At 40.2% G+C, this 20,200-nt stretch overlaps 1 protein-coding gene across 1 annotated transcript; it reads right to left on the bottom strand.

The window, feature by feature from the left end:
• Positions 1-10,430: 10,430 nt before the first annotated feature.
• Positions 10,431-19,815, bottom strand: LOC137967619 (uncharacterized). Its single transcript, XM_068814137.1, has 4 exons — positions 19,367-19,815; positions 18,654-18,744; positions 13,767-13,916; positions 10,431-10,986 (listed from the first exon to the last, which is right to left on the bottom strand). The coding sequence occupies exons 1-4, from the start codon at positions 19,421-19,423 to the stop codon at positions 10,475-10,477; spliced, it is 810 nt and encodes a 269-aa protein (XP_068670238.1). The 5' UTR covers positions 19,424-19,815; the 3' UTR covers positions 10,431-10,474.
• Positions 19,816-20,200: the final 385 nt, after the last annotated feature.

The following is a 20,200-nucleotide window of genomic DNA, read 5'->3' as shown; positions in this document are numbered from 1 at the left end:
AACTGAGTTCATTGTTTTCACTGACAACAACCCCCTGAGTTATTTGCAAACCACAGCAAAATTGGGTGCGACCGAGACCCGCTGGGCTGCAGAGCTCGCTCAGTTTACATTCACAATCAAGTACCGCTCAGGAAGACGCAACAAGAACGCAGATGCGCTTAGTAGGAAGGTGCACCATGGAGAGGAACCCCTAGTGGCACGATTAGAGGAAAATGCGAGTGACTCATTCTCTTTACAAGGGAGGGGGCGAGGCACCCTTGTACCCAAGTGTGTCAGAGTGTGTGCTGAAGACACAACAGCGAGTGCCCTCCTTCAAGAATCCCGAATCAGGTCAGCGGTTGTGGCACCCCAGGCTGTGTCTACATTCCCGTCCATTTCTCACGAGGATATGGCTGTCACGCAGAAAGGTGATGAGGCAACTGGTCGGCTGTGGTATCACTGGCAACGGAGGCATTCGCCTACCCTCCGTCAGCTGATGAAAGAACCCAATCCTGCACGTAAACTGCTGAGGGAGTGGAAGCGCATAAGGAAAGAGCATGGCGTCCTGTACCGTGTTGTTCAGATAAACGGTCAAGGTGCACGGCAGCTGATACTCCCTGCTTCCTTACAGAGCAACGTGCCAAAATCCATCCAAGACGATCTAGGTAATCAGGTAGTAGAGAAAACAACGGCGCTTGCAAGGAGCAGATTCTATTGGCCTGGGATGATGGCTGATGTTGCTGACTACTGTCGGACATGTGGACGTTGTACTCTGGCCAAAGCAGGGAAGAAGCTTCACCCTACCATGAGTTCCCTGACAGCCACCATTTCATTGGAGATTTTGGCAGTTGATTTGACTCTCCTAGAGAGCCTGGTAAAGCCAGGCAGGCATTTACATCGCTGAAACCAATTTGGAGTTCTAAAAGGATTTCTCTTAAGACCAAACTAAGTCTCTTTAATTCAAACGACCACAGTAGCTCGAGTCCTAGTGAAAGAGTGGATTGTAAGGTTTGGGGTACCTAAAAGGATTCACAGCGACCATGGGCGCAATTTCGAGAGCAAGGTGATTCAGGAACTTTGTAAGATTTATGGCATCTCTAAGAGTCGCACATGCCCGTACCATCCAGAGGGTAACGGTCAATGTGAACGCTTCAATAGAACCATGCATGACCGTCTGCGTACTTTGCCTTCAGAGAAGAAACGTAAGTGGCCAGAATTTCTTCCAGAACTTGTGTTTGCATACAACTGTACCCTACACTCAACTACTGGCTACTCGCCCTATTACTTTTTCTTCGGCAGAGAGCCGACACTTCCAGTGGATCATCTAATTGGGTCAGCAAGCCATACTGAAGAGTGTAAAGAATGGAACACTGAACACCAGGAGCGTTTAGAGCAGGCTTTCAGACTAGCCTTAGCGAGAACAGAGAGGGAGGCACTGCGACGCCAAAGCAGCAACAACCTTAAAGCCACCGATACCAGCATTCCTGTAGGGCCCAGGGTGTTCCTTAAGAATCGTGTCCAGGGTCGCAGTAAGATTCAGGATATGTGGCATGCAACTCCCTACAAGGTTGTAAAGCGACTTGATACTGGGAACACGTATGTTGTGGTACCATTGGTAGCAACAACGGCAGAGGAGGAATTCAAAAAAACTGTCCACAGGAATGACATTCTCCATGCAAAACAACTAGTGAGAGATATTGCCTTTGATGATCACAACATGGATCCGGCAGTATGAATGCCAGAGAAAATGCAGTTGGTAATGGTGTACCGTTAGATACCGAAGCAAGCAGCAGTGATGAGGACGACGTTGTTGAAGCCGTCATACCATCCAGGCAGAGCAGTGGCCCCGTTGCTGTACCACACGAGAGTCCATCTGAAGTTGATGTACAAGTGACACATGGCGATGGTAACCACACACAGAATCACGTGGAAGTCCTTGAAGAGGCTGCCCCTGACCGGGACCATGGTGATGAGCCACCAGTTGGTGATTATGTTGTTAAAGAAGGTGGTGCCCCCACAGTTCAAGCTGATCCTGAGCTTTCCACCGATGGCGTCGATCCTGACTTTTCTACTGATGGTGTAGATCCTGAGCTCTCTCCTGGCGCCGCAGACCCTGAACTTTCTACTGACGGGGTGGATCATGAACTTTCTACTGTCGCTGTAGATCCAGAGAAGGCTGAGGCCCTACGGGCCAGTGCCGGTGGAGGCGCAGCAGCAAAGGTGACAGCAGCTAGTGATACCAACAACCACCCTCTTTAGCAGGAAAGCATGTGAGAGTGCATATTTCATGCGCTTACATTGGCCCTGGGGTCGATAAGGCCACACATGCGCATACATGACATAGTGTATGGCGTGTTTATTCTGTTTTGAGTTTTGTTCGCTGTTTTGGTATTCTTTGTACTTTTATATCGTGTACTTACGATGTTCAGCTGCCAGGGTCTTACTGCGTAATAAAGTGGTAATTTAGAGCAAAGGAAACCTGTGTCACACCACTACACCCGATCCTTTGTTCCCTTGCTTAATTACGATGTCATCGTATTTTCTTAAATCTTAAAAAGGCGCATAATGAATATTTCTAGAATATCTATTAAAAAACAGTACAGCAAGAGCAGGACGGTTTTATCTGTTACCGAAAATACATAAGAAGGGTTGCCCCGGAACACCGGTTATCTCAGGTTGATCATCATCAGCCTCGGAAGATAAACCCAAAGGAACTGTCAAGTGTGGAGATCGCCGTTGCCATGTTTGCGAACACTTAAAAATAGGAGAAAGTTTCACGTCAAAATAACAGGAAAAAGATATTCCATTTATTTCGAGCTGAACTGTAATTCAACCAATGTAGTGTATTTGCTGAGTTGCAAAGTATTTGGTGTTCAAAATGTGGGATCAACCAGTACTAGGTTTCGCCTCAGATTTAATAATCACAAGAGTCGTATTCGAGCTCATGCTAGACTCTCATTGAATGGCAAATCTAGAGATGATTTAATTTATCAACACTTTAATGGCCAAACCCACAAAGGCATCGAAGATCTCGATATACAATTAATTGATCACGTAAATGATGAGAGGGACCTATTGGACAGAGAAGGACAATGGGCTTATAGGCTGAAGTGTGTAAAGCCCCATGGATTGAATGAAAGCGATTTCTTTTTCAGCCAAAATAAGTCGTCCCGAGTACGAAAGAGCTAAAAATCTAGTCTCTGGAAGATACCTATTGTTTTGTATACATGCGTGCATAATTCCAAAAACGCGCGCGGGGTTTTGTTTTTATGGCGCGCGCGGTTTGTTTCCTTTGTATATGCAATTTGTAATTCTAAATATGGCGTGTTACGCGTTTAACGTCTATTCACCCTGAGGGAGACCGGTGTATCCGGTCGACATATAGGTGAAGGATACGAAACGTATTGTTTTACCCTTCATTTGCGTTGCTTTCTTAAATTATCTACTATCCGACATTGGATGTGTGTGATATTATATATATATATTCACAAGCATCTGTCGCAACCAAAACTCCTCATAAAAAATACAACTCATCACAAATGAAGACAAACGATAAACCATTTTACACACCTATATTTCGACTCCGTACAGGAGCCTTCATCAGGGTAAAGTACAGTTGCCCTGCACACGTCATACTATTTTTTACAAGCTTAAAAGAAAACATCCACGTGCGCGCGCGTGTTTCAATTAACCGTTAACTCTCCTACATGCGCGCGCTAACTAGAACGCCTGTTTTGCACAAAGAAAAAATCATTGTCATTCAGTCCATTCGGATCTAGAGTCTTCAGTCTATGCGCCCATTGGCCCTCCTTCTCTCGCAGCTGTTCTTCGCCATTAACATGGTCTATTAATTGAGTCTTCACGTCACTTAGTCCCCTATTTCCCTCACTACAGAGATGTCGGTACAAGAGATCATCAGCCACTTTCTCGGCCCGCCCTAACATTTCGTGCTTTCTGATTCTAGACTTATGGTTGTTAAATCTGAGTCTAAACTTTGTAATTGTGGAGACAACATTACTAGAATTACAGTTAAGGTTGCAATTAATTGAATATCTTAGATCGTCCTGTGAGTTCTTAAAATGACTGTTCTCATCCATATATTTACAAACTTCACATCTTCTCGACGAACATTTCACGGTTCCTAGTAACAATTTTTTCGGTCCACGATTGTCCACCTTTGCGCGTACCAAATAGTCCCCCAGGCTCTTCGGTTTCCTAAATGCCACAAATGGCAAAAAAACTTAGACTTGTCTATGAATTTAGACTCAGTGTGCCCGTCAAGTGTGTAACTCCAAGTTAAATCTTGTTTACTAGTAGAAAACAGGGATAGGTCCAGTGTACACAATTGTTAATTTAATGAAACCACTACACAGAATACTGCCAGTAACAATTTTCAATTTGTCTTTATGCTATCCCTTAAAGTTTCAGATAACCACTTCATCATCCAGCTATGGCGTGTGTTTTTCCTTTACTCCTTGAATCCATCAGCCTCACCTCATAAAATCTAGAGCTTTGAAGTCAAAGAGACAGGAAAAAAATAGCACTTTACTCTCAGATAAAGAACTTTATCTTTATTACTTGCAGGACTGGAAGTTCATATCCTCACATTGTTGATCTGGATTGGAGATTAGACTATTAATAAAAGTACAGTAAAGAAAATCGTTTGAACAAAAGTGATCGCTTGGCTCAGTCTGAGGCATACAGTGTAAGTTTTGCATCCTGCCATCAGAACTGGAAAGCAAATTTGTTGCTAATATAGAGGCTCATTTTTCGTTCTATTATTTCAATCATTGCCTACATGTAGGATAATAGACGTCTTTCGTCTTGTATTCCCTTTGCCGAAGATGCTATTCTCGTTTTGATGAGGACGTTTAATTTCAGGGGAATTAATGGCTTTGAAGTTTAGTTGCCTTTACTGGTCCTGAAGATTTTTAGTTGATGTTTTGCCATTCGCAATTATTCCAGGCTTTTGTGGCATTGTGCGGATGAGCACACCAGATTCTCGACCTTAAGCTCAAAATCTGGCCCTTCCAAAGTTTTTCCGTCTTAGACAAGTGACTTTGCTCCACACTTACTCTCTTTTTGCCCAGGTTCTAAATATGCCTTGTACTAGAGGGGAAGCTTCAGACGGTACCCTTGAGATCAACTGGCATCCCAGGGAAAGTGCATGTATTATCATCTAAGCTGCTTCATCGTACTAAAAACAGGATGAACTCTGGTCATATGGGCTCATAGAGTCTTAACAATAAAATTATTGAGACTTACGTAGGGCACATTCCATGACATAATGGTCAATTTCACTTTCACAATGCAAGAAAAAATATTGAAAGACTAGTCTGTCAAAAAATCCAAGCTAGGAAAATTCTCCTAAATTTCTCTAACAATGTAGTGTCTCTAATATTTCAGGCGAAAGTGTTCTACAACTTTGGCTCTGCAACAGAAGACTATTCAAACTAATGTTGAACTTTGATGTACTGTTTACTTAAAAAGCAAGCAGCAGTGTTTTAAATACACAAGGCGTAGCCTTATGATTTTTTACCTTATAAAAGCATTCCACAAAAGTGTCTCCCTCGGGTCCAAGCAAAGGTTCAATTTGTGAGAGGAAGGTATTAGCATACATGTATATTATAAAAAAAGCCAGGACTTATTACCATTCTTTGTATAAAGGGTTCTAATGAGGAGTGTCTTATCGTGTTTAAAGCTCACGATGCAGATGATGTTTGATGGTGTCTTGATGGACTGTTAGGTTCATGGATCATTAACGAGTTTTTGAAGGTGTTTTAACAATGCCCAATAATAAAGCAGTGTTTCATCTCTCTATTATGCAACATGTACAGTGTATATACTAAGCGAGATGCCTTGAAACCGGCCAATGAAGTACTTTAAATTGAATTCTGTGCTTGGCATCCTTTTACTTTGAAATAAAAACTAGCGCTAAGAAGTCACGACGTTTTGACCTCTCCGAGGTCATTTTCAACTCAGTAAGTTTTCAAAATTTTCCAAATTAGCATAAATATGTTGAGACAAGTTAGCGACAAAAATGTGGCGAACGCTAAAATGTGAAACAATATGTAAAAAGTGTTTAAAATATATGCAATAGTGTCGATTGTTTTGGCTTTCTTTCTGATTACAAAGTGAAATACCTTTGAACTAGTTTGATGGCAAAGTACATTTCAGCTATAAACAAAGCAAAGACGTCAACACTGATATTGACATTGAAAACTGAAATTGACATTGACACTGCCACCGACATTGATATTGAAACTGAAACTGACATTGAAACTGATTCGGACACTATAACTGACAGCAACGTCCACGTCGGCATTGACATACACTGATATTGACGCTGACATCAGCATTGACACTGCTGCTGACACTCACACTGTAATGTAGACACTGACTGACAGTAACCGACATCAACGTCAACGTTGACATTAAACCTTTTGCTGACAATGACGCCGACGCTGACATGGAAATTTAACCCACCTTTTTTTTGTAGTTTACACCACTCACGTATTGCATTGTGCGCTATCCGCAACTAGAACTATCGTAGTCTAGTGACCGTCAGTAACGTTAAGCATTCCTTCGAGGCCATTAGCGTTAATTTCTATGATTTTTGTCTATTTAGGATTTGGTTGGAAAACTGAAAGATGCATGTAAAAGTATCCAGAAAGCAGCTGTGATTTAAATATTATTCTACCAAGACTCTCTCTGACTTCATCAACCACCTATATTTTTTATAAATAAACTGATGTCGTTTGTTTGTTTGTTTCTTTGTTGAATGATGCTTTGCTCTTTCGCTGCTAGCATTAGCTAAACAGACTGAAGGCATTCTCGTCACCAGAGCCTCGCATCTTATGTCTGCGCATGACCCAAGACTCTGGGAAACTCTAACTAGGAGTTCTTATAGCTATAAATTGGTTATTTAAACCTTTCGGCGCCAGCTCACTCCTCGTACTAACATGAATGCACCAATCAGCCACGCTTTTCAGGGTTCCCCAGAGCTCTTGTCTCCCTCAGTCATGCGCAAAAGAGAAGAGCTCTGGGGTCGAGATTGAGACTGATGGGTGAGATGACCTTTTTTGTACATTAATAAGTCAGGGACGACGTGCCATTTCCGAGTACATGTCTGCTTCCTCTTCAAAAAGAGTCTAAGTGCGAAGTTTCTCTTATTGAAATAAGTTTTCATTCTTATGTAAATTAGAACTAATTACCATCACAAAAACTTCGCCCTTAGACTCCGTTTGAAGAGGATGCCCATGGAGACTCAACAATAGGACACAGGTTGACTCCAAGCGTTTACATTAACAACCATTACATACCACAGAGGACAGACCTCAACACCGGGAACTGTCTTTGCAAATAGTCTGTGGGTTCTTTTACGTCCCAGGCGTTTAGTATGAATATTGAAGGATTCCTACGTTCCAACCATTTGCAGATGTCATTTTACTATAAAGCTGTTCTCCTTCGTTATTTAAACACCCTGAGTGTTGGTCGGGCTTGTATCTTTGTTCCGGCGACCTACCGCACTGCCGAACAGTAGTCCGATGCTGAACCAACTGAGGGGGAGGGGGCAGAGGGGAGAGGAGGCGGGGGAAACCAGCCTCTGGTATCATTTTCTCGCTGATTCTAAACCTTTTTGGATTGGGACTCTCGAGTTGCATCAACAACTAGGGCCTATAATAATGTTTGCATAAAAATGTCATTCAGTTCTCTTAAAGGATTAGTTTTGCACAACATTGTCTAGTAAGCCGTCATGTGAAAAGCTTTGCTGTTAAATCATGGAATCATATTGAAAGGACAGGTTTCATGATTCACAAAGTGAAATATAGAACGACCGAGGAGGACAACGATCTTTATTTAAGCAAAATATAAGGCTACCTAAGGAGAACCATTTCGTTCAGCAAAAGGTACAACCCAATTCAAAACATCGATTGCCTGTGTCATGATGAATACACCTGCATTGTCTTAGCATCAATTATTTGTAGATTTCGAATGGCAAGAGCCTTGTTCAGAGATGTTGGATGGTGCGAGGACAGTGAGAAATAAGCTTCTACCGAACGGGAATTAATGTACACAGTCAAGCTTTCTTAATCCCTGTTTAGATAGTTTCTTCTCGTCCCATTCAGTTCCAATTCTTCCCACAGTTACCACGTTTTTGGCTATTTGTTTACCACATGAATAATAATTGACAGTATGAGCTTCAAAGGGTTGGCTTCTACGACCAACCGGCGGTTAATATTTCGGTTTTTAAACCTTGAAACGCGACCTCAAGACCTTCAAGAAATCAACAGCTTGTTTGTCATGAGTCATGAAAGAGCTTTAGCAATAATACCATGACACTCAAGGTTAAACGAGTAACACTTACGAGTAACGTCACGAGTAACTAAAATGGTGCCGAGCATGCGCCTTACGTTCATGTTACTATCGGCGACTGCAAAGTTGGCGCGATCGTGAGATCATTCGCCTCCTTCCCATTTGGCTCGGGTTTGATTCTCGGACTCACTATCACATGTGAACGGAGATTAATGGATCTCCTATTCCGTGACGTTTCTCTCTGGATACTTTGCGTGTTGTTTTTTTTTGTTGTTGTTGTTGTTGTTGTTTTTTTTTTTTTCTCGATTTCTCATGAGAAACCAACAACTGAGTTAACCTGCTCTTAATTTCCCGTGATACTGTTTGGGTTACAGCCTTCCCAATTAGTAGCGGCAGTTGTGGTCCGCTAAGGGGGTATTATAGGAAGTTTAAGATCTACGACGCGACGGCAAATAGAACGTCACAAATTTTGCACATTTAATAAGCACCAAAAATAGCTTTTTGTATATTTCCTTCCCCGTTTTCAGTGATGATAATGTGATGATAATGAAGATGAAAGAAATCGGCTTTTGAGGACAACAGCGAAATATCACAGAAAGTCTTGCATTCTCCAATAAAGTTACGTGTTACCCAAACAGTTGCAGGTTACCTCACTGGCATTTCCTAACACGAAAAATATGGATATAAATATCGAAGAATGGTTACGACACGCAAACATTCATTTTAAAAAGAAACTTCTGTTGGCGTTGCTCTCTCCGCTCTGTTTTCTTTTTTTTTTTGCAGTACTATCTGGAATTTATTTTTGAGTGCGAGCCCGACGCGCGCACCAAACGAGAAAGCCCAAGGGAATCTCCTCTTAAATATTCTCCCCCACCCAATCTCCTTTATTTTTTAGCGTATGCTCTTGGATCTCGTCTTGGAATAGAGCGTTTTCACATGACGTTACGCCTGCTATGTTGGTGTTCCAAAAGAAAGAAATGGCGGCCATGATTGTGTACCAAACTAATTCTCCAGGAATTGAACTCTATTTTTATGCAAATACGCTCTATGCGCGCGTGTTGCGGAGGAAATGTACTCACAGACTCTACCGACATACAAGTTAGAACACATTGAATATCTTTATTTAACATTGAATATCTTTATTTAACAATGAAAAGGGGTTATTATCTTGTCAGCAAGATAAACAACCTCTAGCAATATAGGGAAGAATAGTAAATACACTCTTTATTGTCACTTCCCAGGTGGGGCTTTTCGGGAACAATAAATATACAACTATAACATTACAAAGCAATTAAATGAAAAAACCAAAAGTACTTCAAAGGCGTTCCAAAATTCTGTTGTTATGCTAACTAAAAAACAATGTTAAAAAATGTCTCTAGATGGTTTGCAACCAATCTGTGGAGACACAGATAACAATGCAGCAACTTTACAATTACTGGTGGACGAACTAAAGCAGCTAATGAGAGATCTTTTGTTTCCGTCCACCAACATGGCGGTGATGACATCACGTGAAAACCACCTATTCTAATCATTCCATGAAGAGGAATATGTGAGAACGCCAAATACAGTCTAATGCAGAAGGAATTATGCCCCATACGTTTCACCTGATTGTAACTTACGGTTTTGAAAATGTTAAAATGTTATTGTGAAATACTTTATAAAATAGTATTCTCACCCATCGCTTAATTAAGCCGTCAAATTCAAGGAATACCTTTTAAGCTTTGTTTGTACTACAATACATACCTTAATCAGATGAATTCACCTGGGCCCGGTTTTTTTTTTCTTTTAATTTCACGAATTAAATTAGGTCAAGGCTGTGCCTCCTATTTCCACAAAACTTGGCAATTTTAAGCGCATTTTTTTTCCTAGACGGGCATGGTAACAGTTTTGCGCTATGCTTACACATTTACCACCACTTCCTACAATAGAGCTATACTCTCCCCTGAAATGACTTGTGGCTTTCTAATACAACTGGTATTCTAAAAAAAACCTAACGAATCAGCTACGGCATTCCTCAGTCGTGCACCCCCTCTTAAAAAGATTTCTGGATCCGCCGCTGCTCTCACTCACAGAAAAAAAACGATAGCCTTTTGACGACTACAGTACTTACATTGCTTACGATACGGATACGGATTTCTTAAGCTACTGACGATTCAGTACTCTATTTGCTAAAATAGAGCTAGCGAACAAATATTTTCCAAAAATCTCCGGCAGATACTCCAATGATTAAGTCATCACATTCCCATCTGTCGTCGTTCGGCGCAAGTAACCAATGAGATGTGCCGGGTTGATAAGCAATATGTTTATACAATCTGGTTTCGTCATCGCCGGGATGTCCCCATTTTCCCTCATACCACGATTGGCAGGCGTCCGCTAATGTCGAGTTGTCATTTTCCATTCGCACGAACGATCCACACGAAGAAGGCATTACATCCGTCTGGCCAGTAAAGTAGCGCACTACAGATTCGCCGGAGCTGTTAGTAACTGTACCCACGTGAAATATGCGCCGCCCTTTTTTACTGCAATAGAATCTTATTTGTCTGAAAGGCAAGTGTGCGAACAACTCCTTCGACGCGGTCTTCGAAAGGACCATCTCATCGCTTGCTATTCCGCGGTAGGAAGTCTTTACCGGAAGCGCAGTTGGGGGAATTGAGCTCTTCATTACAATGTTTGAGATAAGCAGCCATCCCCCTAAAACGAGAATCACATCAAAAGGTTAGCGTAGAGGTAGGTTAAAGTGGAATTTGGATTCTTGTTTTTCTCCTAAAGCGATCCAAAAAATGGCAAACGTTTTGGACAGGATTCTACGCTGAAAATGCTTTGAGAATTTGTTGGTCTGCTGATCAAAATTCGTCAGATGATTTTTCGCAATAATCGGAGACCCGGCCAGTCAAACGCACGCACTCACACAAAATGACGGGAGGAGTAAAATCCTTGGAAATATATTCCAACTTTTCACGGAACAGTGAACTGTGAAGTTCCCATTGATTGAGAACACACGATAAACCTCCCATTGTAAAATCTCCGATACAGACTCAGTTGTGATCGATTTCCATTTCTCCCTCGACTCATTGTATCCTCTCCGATGAAAAAGAAAACTGGACGCAGAGGCAGCAGAACGTGTGGATGATTTTAATTCAGAGGTTTATGTGTGGCTACCGGTCGCGAGAAATTTCCTTAGACCCAAAATAACATCTTCCCTGAATGAAAGTTGGGAAGGTTATCACAGTTTTTCGAGCATCGATGTGCAAATCATATTTAGCAGTTAGAACGAGATTAGCACCCAGGACCACGCGGTTGCTCTACCAACCTTTGGGAGAGGGCAAGTACAAAACACAGGTCACAAGTCACAGGTCTCTGTTTTACCAATACAGAAACAACCCTAACCGTTTACCAATGCTAACAATTGGCCTAAAAACTCTTGAATGTTTAGGATTCTTTCGGTATTGGTAAAACAATTGCCTGTGAGTTGCGACCTGTGTTTCAACCCATCCTCTACCTCTGAAATGACTATTATCGACAATTCCTTAGTTTCTCTAAATTGACTATCATCGTCAATTTAGGACGCTTAGCGCTTGATACGGATTATGAGAAATGAATATCTATTTTTAAAATCCGAACCCCAATGCCTAAACTCGCTGGACTCGAATCTGGGAATGTTCGATTAATATTAACCCTTTCACTTAACCACTAGACTACCGCATCGCGAATTGCCAGAAATGTTTTTTTTAAATATGTCAATATATTTTTTCTTCCCAATGCCGCTGTACTAACGTGTATTACCACCGGCTAAGAAACAAGTTTAAAAAGGCGAAAATGTCGGTTACCAAACCTTAAGGGAAAGCCAACCATTTAAAAATCAAGTACTAGACTTAACCACCATTCAGCAATGATTTTGTATTTACTAATTAGATTTGATAAATAATCGGTGCAATTTTTTTGTCAGCCAGTTGATCTTTAATTGTCAGTTAAGTGGATAAAAACAGTTCCTTCACATTGGGTGCTCTGGGTTCAAATCCCGTCCATGGATTCAACTTTTACTTTTTATTCTTTTCATCTGCTACCACAAGTCCTGGGACAGACTAATCTAAATTGACGGTAACAGTCACTCCAGGCAAAATTACGAATTGTGGATAATCGTCATTTTAGAGGTAGAGTTGTGTGTTTTGTACTTGCCCTCTCCTAAAGGTTGGTAGAGCAACCGCGTGGTTCTGGGTTCTAATCTCTTTCAAACTGCTAAATATGAGTTGCACATCGATGTTCAACTAACTGTGATAGTGTTCCCAACCTTCTTTCAGGAAAGATGTTATTTTGTGTCCAAGGAAATTTCTCGCGACCGGTAGCCACATGTAAACCTCTGCATTAAAATCCCCGACACGTTGTGCTGCCTATGCGTCCAGCTTTCTTTTTCATCGGAGAGGATACGATCAGTCGATCGACGTACGAGGTGAACGAAATGATTTTTTTCCGCATATATTCCGCAGTTCAAAAAAATGTTCCCTACAGCTTATTAAGGTAAACGTGGTGTATTGCAGTCTCGCCTCTCATTAGTCCTAATAGACCTTTTGTTACCACCTTGCTGCGACACATTTGGGATAGTTTTAATTGATCGAAGGAAATTTACTTGATCTTGCAGGTCTCTTGCATAAGAAAAGCCAAAAATAAAACGAGAAAAATCTTATGGCTGTATTTATCATAATGACTACAAAAGCCTAGCCTTAGAAGTTTGCTGTGTGCGGTTCTTGATTTCCATAGCCACTTTGTTAAATAGCCACACCTTTATCAATTATCAGGAAAATAAGTAAACAACGAGACCAGCACGCAAAAGTATCTCTTGGTAAGCTATCCTTGCTGCTTCGTTTATTGTTTTGTGTTGTTTGGTTATGAAAATGCTTAGACGGATGTCTGGGGTTACTCAACTGGATACGATCCAGAATGAAATGATCAGAAATACGCTGAAGGTCACAGAGGTATCGAAGAGGATTCAAGAGAGAAGACTGTCATTGTTGAGCTTTGTCACGAGGACAGACGAGAGTTGTGTGATGCGATATGTGGAAATGGAGTGGAAGGGGAGACAGGAAGAGGAAGGCCAAAACGGAGTTGAATGGAGAACATCAGGAAAGATATTAGGATAAAGGACGTCAAGGTAAACGAGTGGAGAATCCAAAGTGAGTGGACGCCACTGCCCAGAATACCGACCCCACATAGAAGAAGGAGGAGCTGTGTGTAAAAAAAAGAAGAAGAAGAAAGAGAAGAAGAAGAAGAAGAAGAAGAAGAAGAAGAAGAAGAAGAAGAAGAAGAAGAAGAAGGAGAAGAAGAAGAAGAAGAAGAAGAAGAAGAAGAAGAAGAAGAAGAAGAAGAAGAAGAAGAAGAAGCAGAAGAAGAAGAAGAAGAAGAAGAAGAAGAAGAAGAAGAAGAAGAAGAAGAAGGAGAAAATGCGCGATCTTTGTCTAGAAAACATTGTCTCTTACCTCCGTTCGTTGTCATGTCGCAGTACACTTTCAATGGGTTGCCAGTCTTCTTAGGGTCGATCCAGTACTTTCCGTCTCCAAATGAATCTCCAGAATCCAGGATGTCTTTGCAGGATTCGGCAGGCAGATGAGAGTACAGTCCTCGTGTCGCTTTGTCATAGAACAAAACATCATTACCAGTTAATTTTGTGGTAGAATATAACTTACTTTATTGAAAACTTGATAGAACAAAAGAAATTCAGTAAAAAACAAGAAATAAAACAATCTGGCGAGAGTGGATCCACTACAATGAGTGGCTTCAGCTTGCGCGTGACGGAAATAATTCGCTTTCCAGCAATTAAAAACTGGAAAGTTAAATCTTAAAGACTCCCGAAAGACGGCGTTAACTATTACTGAGGACGTTTGGGGCATGAAATACTCTCCTTTTTCCATTAATTTAAGCATGCCCCTAGTGTTTCAGCGGTTTGAAATTTTACTTCATGCTCATTGCAAGACCAATGCTAATTTCTCATCGGCCGACGACGATACACCGGTAGCGCGCTCTTACGGTGCACGCTCTTTTTGCCTTTTATAAACGTTTTGCCGTCCGATCTTTTTTTTTTAATTTATTTATTTACACTACTTACAACACTGCTACATCTACTTACACAATTTACAACAATTACACAATTTACAACTACTAAAATCCATTATATTACCATCAAAACTATTTAACAATTGAATTGCTTACGCACTACTTACAATGCAATGCACCTACAATTACAGGTGCTACTTACATTAATACAATTGCAATACTTACTCTACAAAACAATATGATTACTTTTAAAACTTTTTTTCTTTTTAATTATTTCTTAAATAGCAACATTTACTTACACCGGAATACAATAATACAATACATTACATAATAAACATGTATTCAGTAAGCTATAAAGAAAAAACAAAAAAAGTCATTACTACGATTTCTCAGCTAAATTATTAATCTATTCCGTGCATGCATGGCTTCCTTTTAATTCGTTTACAGTATATACTAGTTGTGCCTTGCGGCAAGTGCCAACGAGGCAAAATTGTTTCATGTCTCTGGAATGTGTGAAAGTTTGACACAGAGGTAAAATTATTTTACTATAAATGAAAGTAGGAAAGGAAGAGTTGAGAAGTAACTCTGATAAGAGTCTTGGTCTTGAAGGCATAATTTGAGGAATTCCATAATTTCAAAGTGTGTAAATGTTGAGGGAGTATTACTTAAGTTCGAAGCAATATCTTGTGATGTTGAAGTGTTACCTTAGGTTTACTGGTTGTTTGAGTATTGTTTGAATGTGCACATGAATTTTCGTTTCATTTTTTGATTCAATCATAAAAAGATAAATACAACAAACGTATGAAGGTTTTTAACTGAACCCTTGGATATTACATCGATTACACTTTATTTACACACTTTGAGAGTGTTCTGTCTGAGTCCAAATTTTAACATAAAAACGTTATACTCTTTGTCCAGAGAAAGGTGGATTGCTTTTGTAGTGGTATACACTGTCTCTGGTTGAGAATATACTATAAAACAAGAAAATGAAGCTTTGATTATCGAGCAACTGCTGCCATAAAGAACAAGTGACACTCTGCGGTGAACATAAACCATGACAACTTAAATGGTATGCTGAAAGTTAACTATCAGTATAAACACAAGCTCAACTATTACATTGATGGCGTAAAAACTTTCGGCAGCCCCGTGTAGGGAATTGTTTCATCGGCGCAACTTAAACTTTCACGCACGTGGTGATGAAGGTTATAATAATAACAATAATAATAACAGCACTGTATTTCACATTGAATGAACCCTGAAAAGCAATGTTTGCTAAGCTAAAGAACCCAACATTTACTTGTCGGCTTGTAACGGCGATTAACCAGATAATAAATGTACTGAACGCAATAATCAAGCAATATTGTCTACCCCCGCTTTGTCCAAGTTGTGAGTGGTTTTAATTACGCAACGCTGGAGTTCAAGGACAATTCTTTGTGCTATAAGAAGATGTGTTATAGTAATTTGTTCAATTCTTTGATCTGAAGTCTTTAAAAACGTGGCAATCGACGAAAGAAAGCACTGGTTTAAAACTGACAAGCGAACACGCTGGTTCGAAATTGACAATTGAACACGCTGGTTCGCAAGCGAACACGCTGGTTCGAATCGACAAGCGAACACGCTCGTTCTGTCCGAAATTTGTAGGTATAACCCTATTCCTTGATCAGCCGCTGCTTACAATTCAATTTACAAACACGTAATAAGGGCACCCAACGTCAATTTTCGGAAAATATCTATTCGGAAGACGATTTGAGATCTAGAATTTTCGAAACATTTGTTCTAAAATTTCTTGCTTGCCTGCCTGTCCTAGGATTTTCGAACATCTAAAACATAGTATAATTGCCCATTTTTAAAGGATTTTTACTCTAAAAAGCTCACCTAGAATTTTCGGGAGACTTTTTTCTCGCTGAAATTTTCGAAAAGGTAAGTTTTGATCCCTATAATTTTCGGATCACTAGACTTTCAGCTAGGAAATCCGAACAGATGAAAAAATTTTAGGGGATAAAAATATGCCTATATCTACCGTTTAAATACTAAAATACGTTTAACAATGCTATGTCTAAGTGGTTTTGAACTATATTCTCGTTGGGTGCCCCTGACGTAATGCAACTACAAACGCCTCCAATCTCACTAGCTGAATCGTCCGCTGAAACAACACACAAACCACACGGTGGAAGCGACACATGTAAAAACGTGACGTCACTACCCAAATATGGAGTATTACTTACACCCAAATAGGGTCAAAAAAGGGTCCCTTACGCTGAGATGAGATTTTTCTTCTGTGCTCACGTACGGCTCTATGATTTGCCAACTCGACGGCCGACCCTCTGGGGTCGGCCGCCTCGCTGGCAACAACATGTTTTAATTTAATTTAATTTATTTATTTTGTTGAGGTTTAAGATTTAAAAGGTACTAAAGAAGATAGAAAACTAGGAAATCTTTCTATTTTTGGCAGTACTTCCTTTGTTTTGCAGGACCATATGTAATATCTGGCAACATGGAAGTAAAAGTATTGCTTTATGTTAGATAGGGTGCCCGATCTCAGGCCAATTATTATATCTGGAGTGAAAATATTGGATTGTAGTTTTATTTGATTTTCGGCCAATCATTTTGTAAAGCCCCGCCAAAAACAAGACATTTCGCTACATGACCAAAATAAATGAAAAAGAGACTCCTTTTCAGTTCTGCAAAAGGTACAAATATCGTTTTCTCTAATGCCTATTTTTTTTAGAAAATCATTTGTCGCTAAACGCCTATGAAGTAGTTTAAACTGAAAAATAATTAATTTGGTAGATCTTTAGAAGGTGCTTTTTCTTATAATTTTAGAAATTCAGTGGTTTTCACCCAAGTGACAAGGCGGTTATGCTGGATGGCAACGGAGCGTTTTCATTCACGTGACTAGCAGATATAGTGAATTACTGAAACAAAAGAAAGTATTTGGATAAAAATAGAACACCAACATGGCTGCCGTGACGTCATGTGAAAACGCTCTGTACAATACAATTTCTTTTCGCAGAATTTGCATAATAATTAACAATTATTCCACGAGCGTGCGTTGGATATGAGATAACAATCATATCCAACAAGCGCGAGTGGAATAATTGTTTTATTAAAAATGCCCACAAATTATGGATACATCTCCCCTACTTTATTTTTTATTTTGTATTCCCGCAGAAATCATTCGGGAAAGTTCGCTAGATCATCGATGATTCGTCGATTTTTGAAGTGAAGTCACCGACCAGCTTTTCAGTATAAGCACATGATGATAATTACGAGATTATCATACCTCCGGACATCCCATCCCAAGCGGAATGCATGAGTGAACCTTGAGTGTACCTCTTTCATTGTCCCAGCTAGCACTAATAATAAGCCAGGGCCGTAGAAAGTACTCGGAGGCAAACCGAGGCACTTGCCTCATTCGTTTTTTCGTGAATTTCTTAAAATAATGCGTGATTCCAGTGTTGTCTTTAAAATGTACTTATCATAAACACCTGAAATACCTACGAAGAAAACTTAACCATGGACATTGCCTCAGTTATATTTTTTTTTCTGGCTACGGCCCTGTAGGCTTCTATCAGGGATCCTTTGCTTCCATCTTTTTTGCCTCATGAGAGTAAAACCAAAACCAAAGTAATTACTTTGGCCAATCAAAAAGGACGGAGGCAATCCAGTAAACCAATCAAAACTCGAAGGAATTACACGTAGCCGACACACAGCGCGGGAAAATGTGCACGCGCGAGCCACGATTAGTTTTGGTTTCACTTCTGATTGGTTGAAAAAGTGGCGCAAGAACACTGAACCAGTCACTGAGTGAAGTAATGCAAAACCAAAGCAATTCGCTAATTACTTTCGACACTCGATTGAAAACCGCTCTATTCAGTGGGCCAAGAATAAAATACTGAACATTGAAAGTGCACTGCATTATGGTGGAGTAACCGCAGTTATCTCTGATACATACACTGTATACCGTAAGATAATCTCTGAGCAATGATGCTCCAAAATTTTATGAAAAATGTGTGGGATCATTTAGCACTTTTGCCACCCAATAATTTATCAGGTTTAGATGGCTAATAACCCGCTCGTTATCCGAACTAAAAGACTTAAAATTATAGTGAATCCTTAAACAAAACCTCCGTAATCTGTAAGTTTTTATGCCCCCCGCGGCGGTGGATGGAGTCACTTCTTGAGCCAACAGGTTAAACAGTTATCATCTTAACAGTTACAGCAACCTCAGCTCAAGCTTTTGACTTGCATGAGAATTTTTACCAATCAACTATGTTCTCACATTAGTTAATTTCTCCTAAAAAGCGACTCACGTTGGCAACGCTTTCCTTTGTAGCCAGTATGGCAGTGAGTGCTATCCGTATGCTTCCTTCCCTTTTCATGAGAAATATCGACGCATTTCACCTGAAAGCATACAAAAATTTATGTTTTTTGAAAGGTCCTCGGTTAGTATTTGCGCGTCTTTGAGTAAAAATTCAAAGGTGCAATCGGCAATTCAAACATTCAATTTAGCTCTTCCAACCTTCAATTCAACAATTCAAAAATTCAATTCGGTAGTATTAAGCAACTCAATTCAATTGGACCAAAGGCCGTTAGCTTTAATCAATGTTTAGGATTCTTTCTGTATTGGTAAAACAATGGCCTGCGAATTGTGACGCCAACTGAATACTTGAACTGCCGAATTGAATGTTTGAATTGTCGAATTGAAAGTTTGAATGATGTATTTGATTTTTGATACTAAAAAAACGCACCTTATTTACATCCCCGAGTGGCAGCCTGTGTGGCTTAGTTGTTATCAATCCCGCCACTCAACTCTGCGACCCGGGTTCAACCCTAGCCTACGTGGAGTTTCAGTCAATCTCAATCTGATCCCGCGGGTTTTTCTCCGGGTTCTCCGGTTTTCCTCCCTCATCAAAATTAGTTCTCAGTCAATTACATCAGCCTATGGCAGGATACCTTGATCCTTCCCTTTCGTTCAATATTAATTAATTAAATGAATAAAGCTTCCGTTACTATCTCCACTGACCTTAATTGAGCCATAGTAGTTGGACCCTTTTATCGCTTTAAAATCACTGGGTTCCATTTGCCGTGTTATGTTGCTCAATTCACAGACGCGTTTGTTCGATTTACCAGTAGCAGGATGGACGTTGAATGACTCGCACGTCTTGGTATCGATGCATTTCACCTGGCATTCAAACTCATCACCAACAAAATCTGAACTTATGTTATGACCAACCAAAGCGTGATCTAAGGAAATAAGGAAAGACCTAATTAGTCTCTAAGTATGCTGTCTATCCTCATTGCTTGGGATACTTTCAGGCTATTCCCATATAATTTGACATTGATTTTTTTTTTTTTACTTTGCGTGATTGTTCCCTTCATTTTAGCCAATCGAAATAAGCAACATAAAATTGATCCGCTTACCCTGCGATAAGGCCCTTCGATGTCCCTAGATATGTCGGAAAGAAGGAGGGAGTTCAGCCAGCCGCTTCGAATTTCTTTTGTCAGATTGTTTTAAAACTTCAAATGTATTTTGGTGTTAATCACCGCAAGAACAAACTGTCGGGATACTTTGGAACAACATTGACCGTGAACACATAACAACCAAGGAATCATTTCCTTGGAAACCAAGAGAGTTCATACTTTTAAAGTGCCCTTTTCATTTTTTACCGACAAATTTATAGGTTTCTGGCAGACTGGTTTGTGTAACCGAAAAACAGAGGAAATACTCACTGGAAATAAGACAGTTAAGCCCCGTCTACACGAACAATTTTTTGTGACAACTTTATGTGGCAAATTTATTTGATCGTGTAGATAGCACAACAAATATTTGTTGGCAAGTCGCAGTTAAGTGGGTCAG

Source organism: Montipora foliosa, chromosome 8 (genome assembly GCF_036669935.1).
Source record: "Montipora foliosa isolate CH-2021 chromosome 8, ASM3666993v2, whole genome shotgun sequence".
NCBI lineage: Eukaryota > Metazoa > Cnidaria > Anthozoa > Scleractinia > Acroporidae > Montipora > Montipora foliosa.
Note: the sequence above shows the minus strand (reverse complement) of the source record. Positions and strands in the feature narration are given on the sequence as shown.

What these genes read in the sequence shown, in the direction of transcription:
- LOC137967619 (XM_068814137.1), bottom strand. Translation starts at nt 19,423, where the DNA reads ATGGAACCCAGTGATTTTAAAGCGATAAAAGGGTCCAACTACTATGGC. An exon ending in ACTACTATGGCTCAATTAAG is followed by an intron (nt 18,745 to 19,366) that starts GTCAGTGGAGAT and finishes GTATGCTTTCAG; the next exon opens with GTGAAATGCGTCGATATTTC. An exon ending in CGACATGACAACGAACGGAG is followed by an intron (nt 10,987 to 13,766) that starts GTAAGAGACAAT and finishes TTCTCGTTTTAG; the next exon opens with GGGGATGGCTGCTTATCTCA.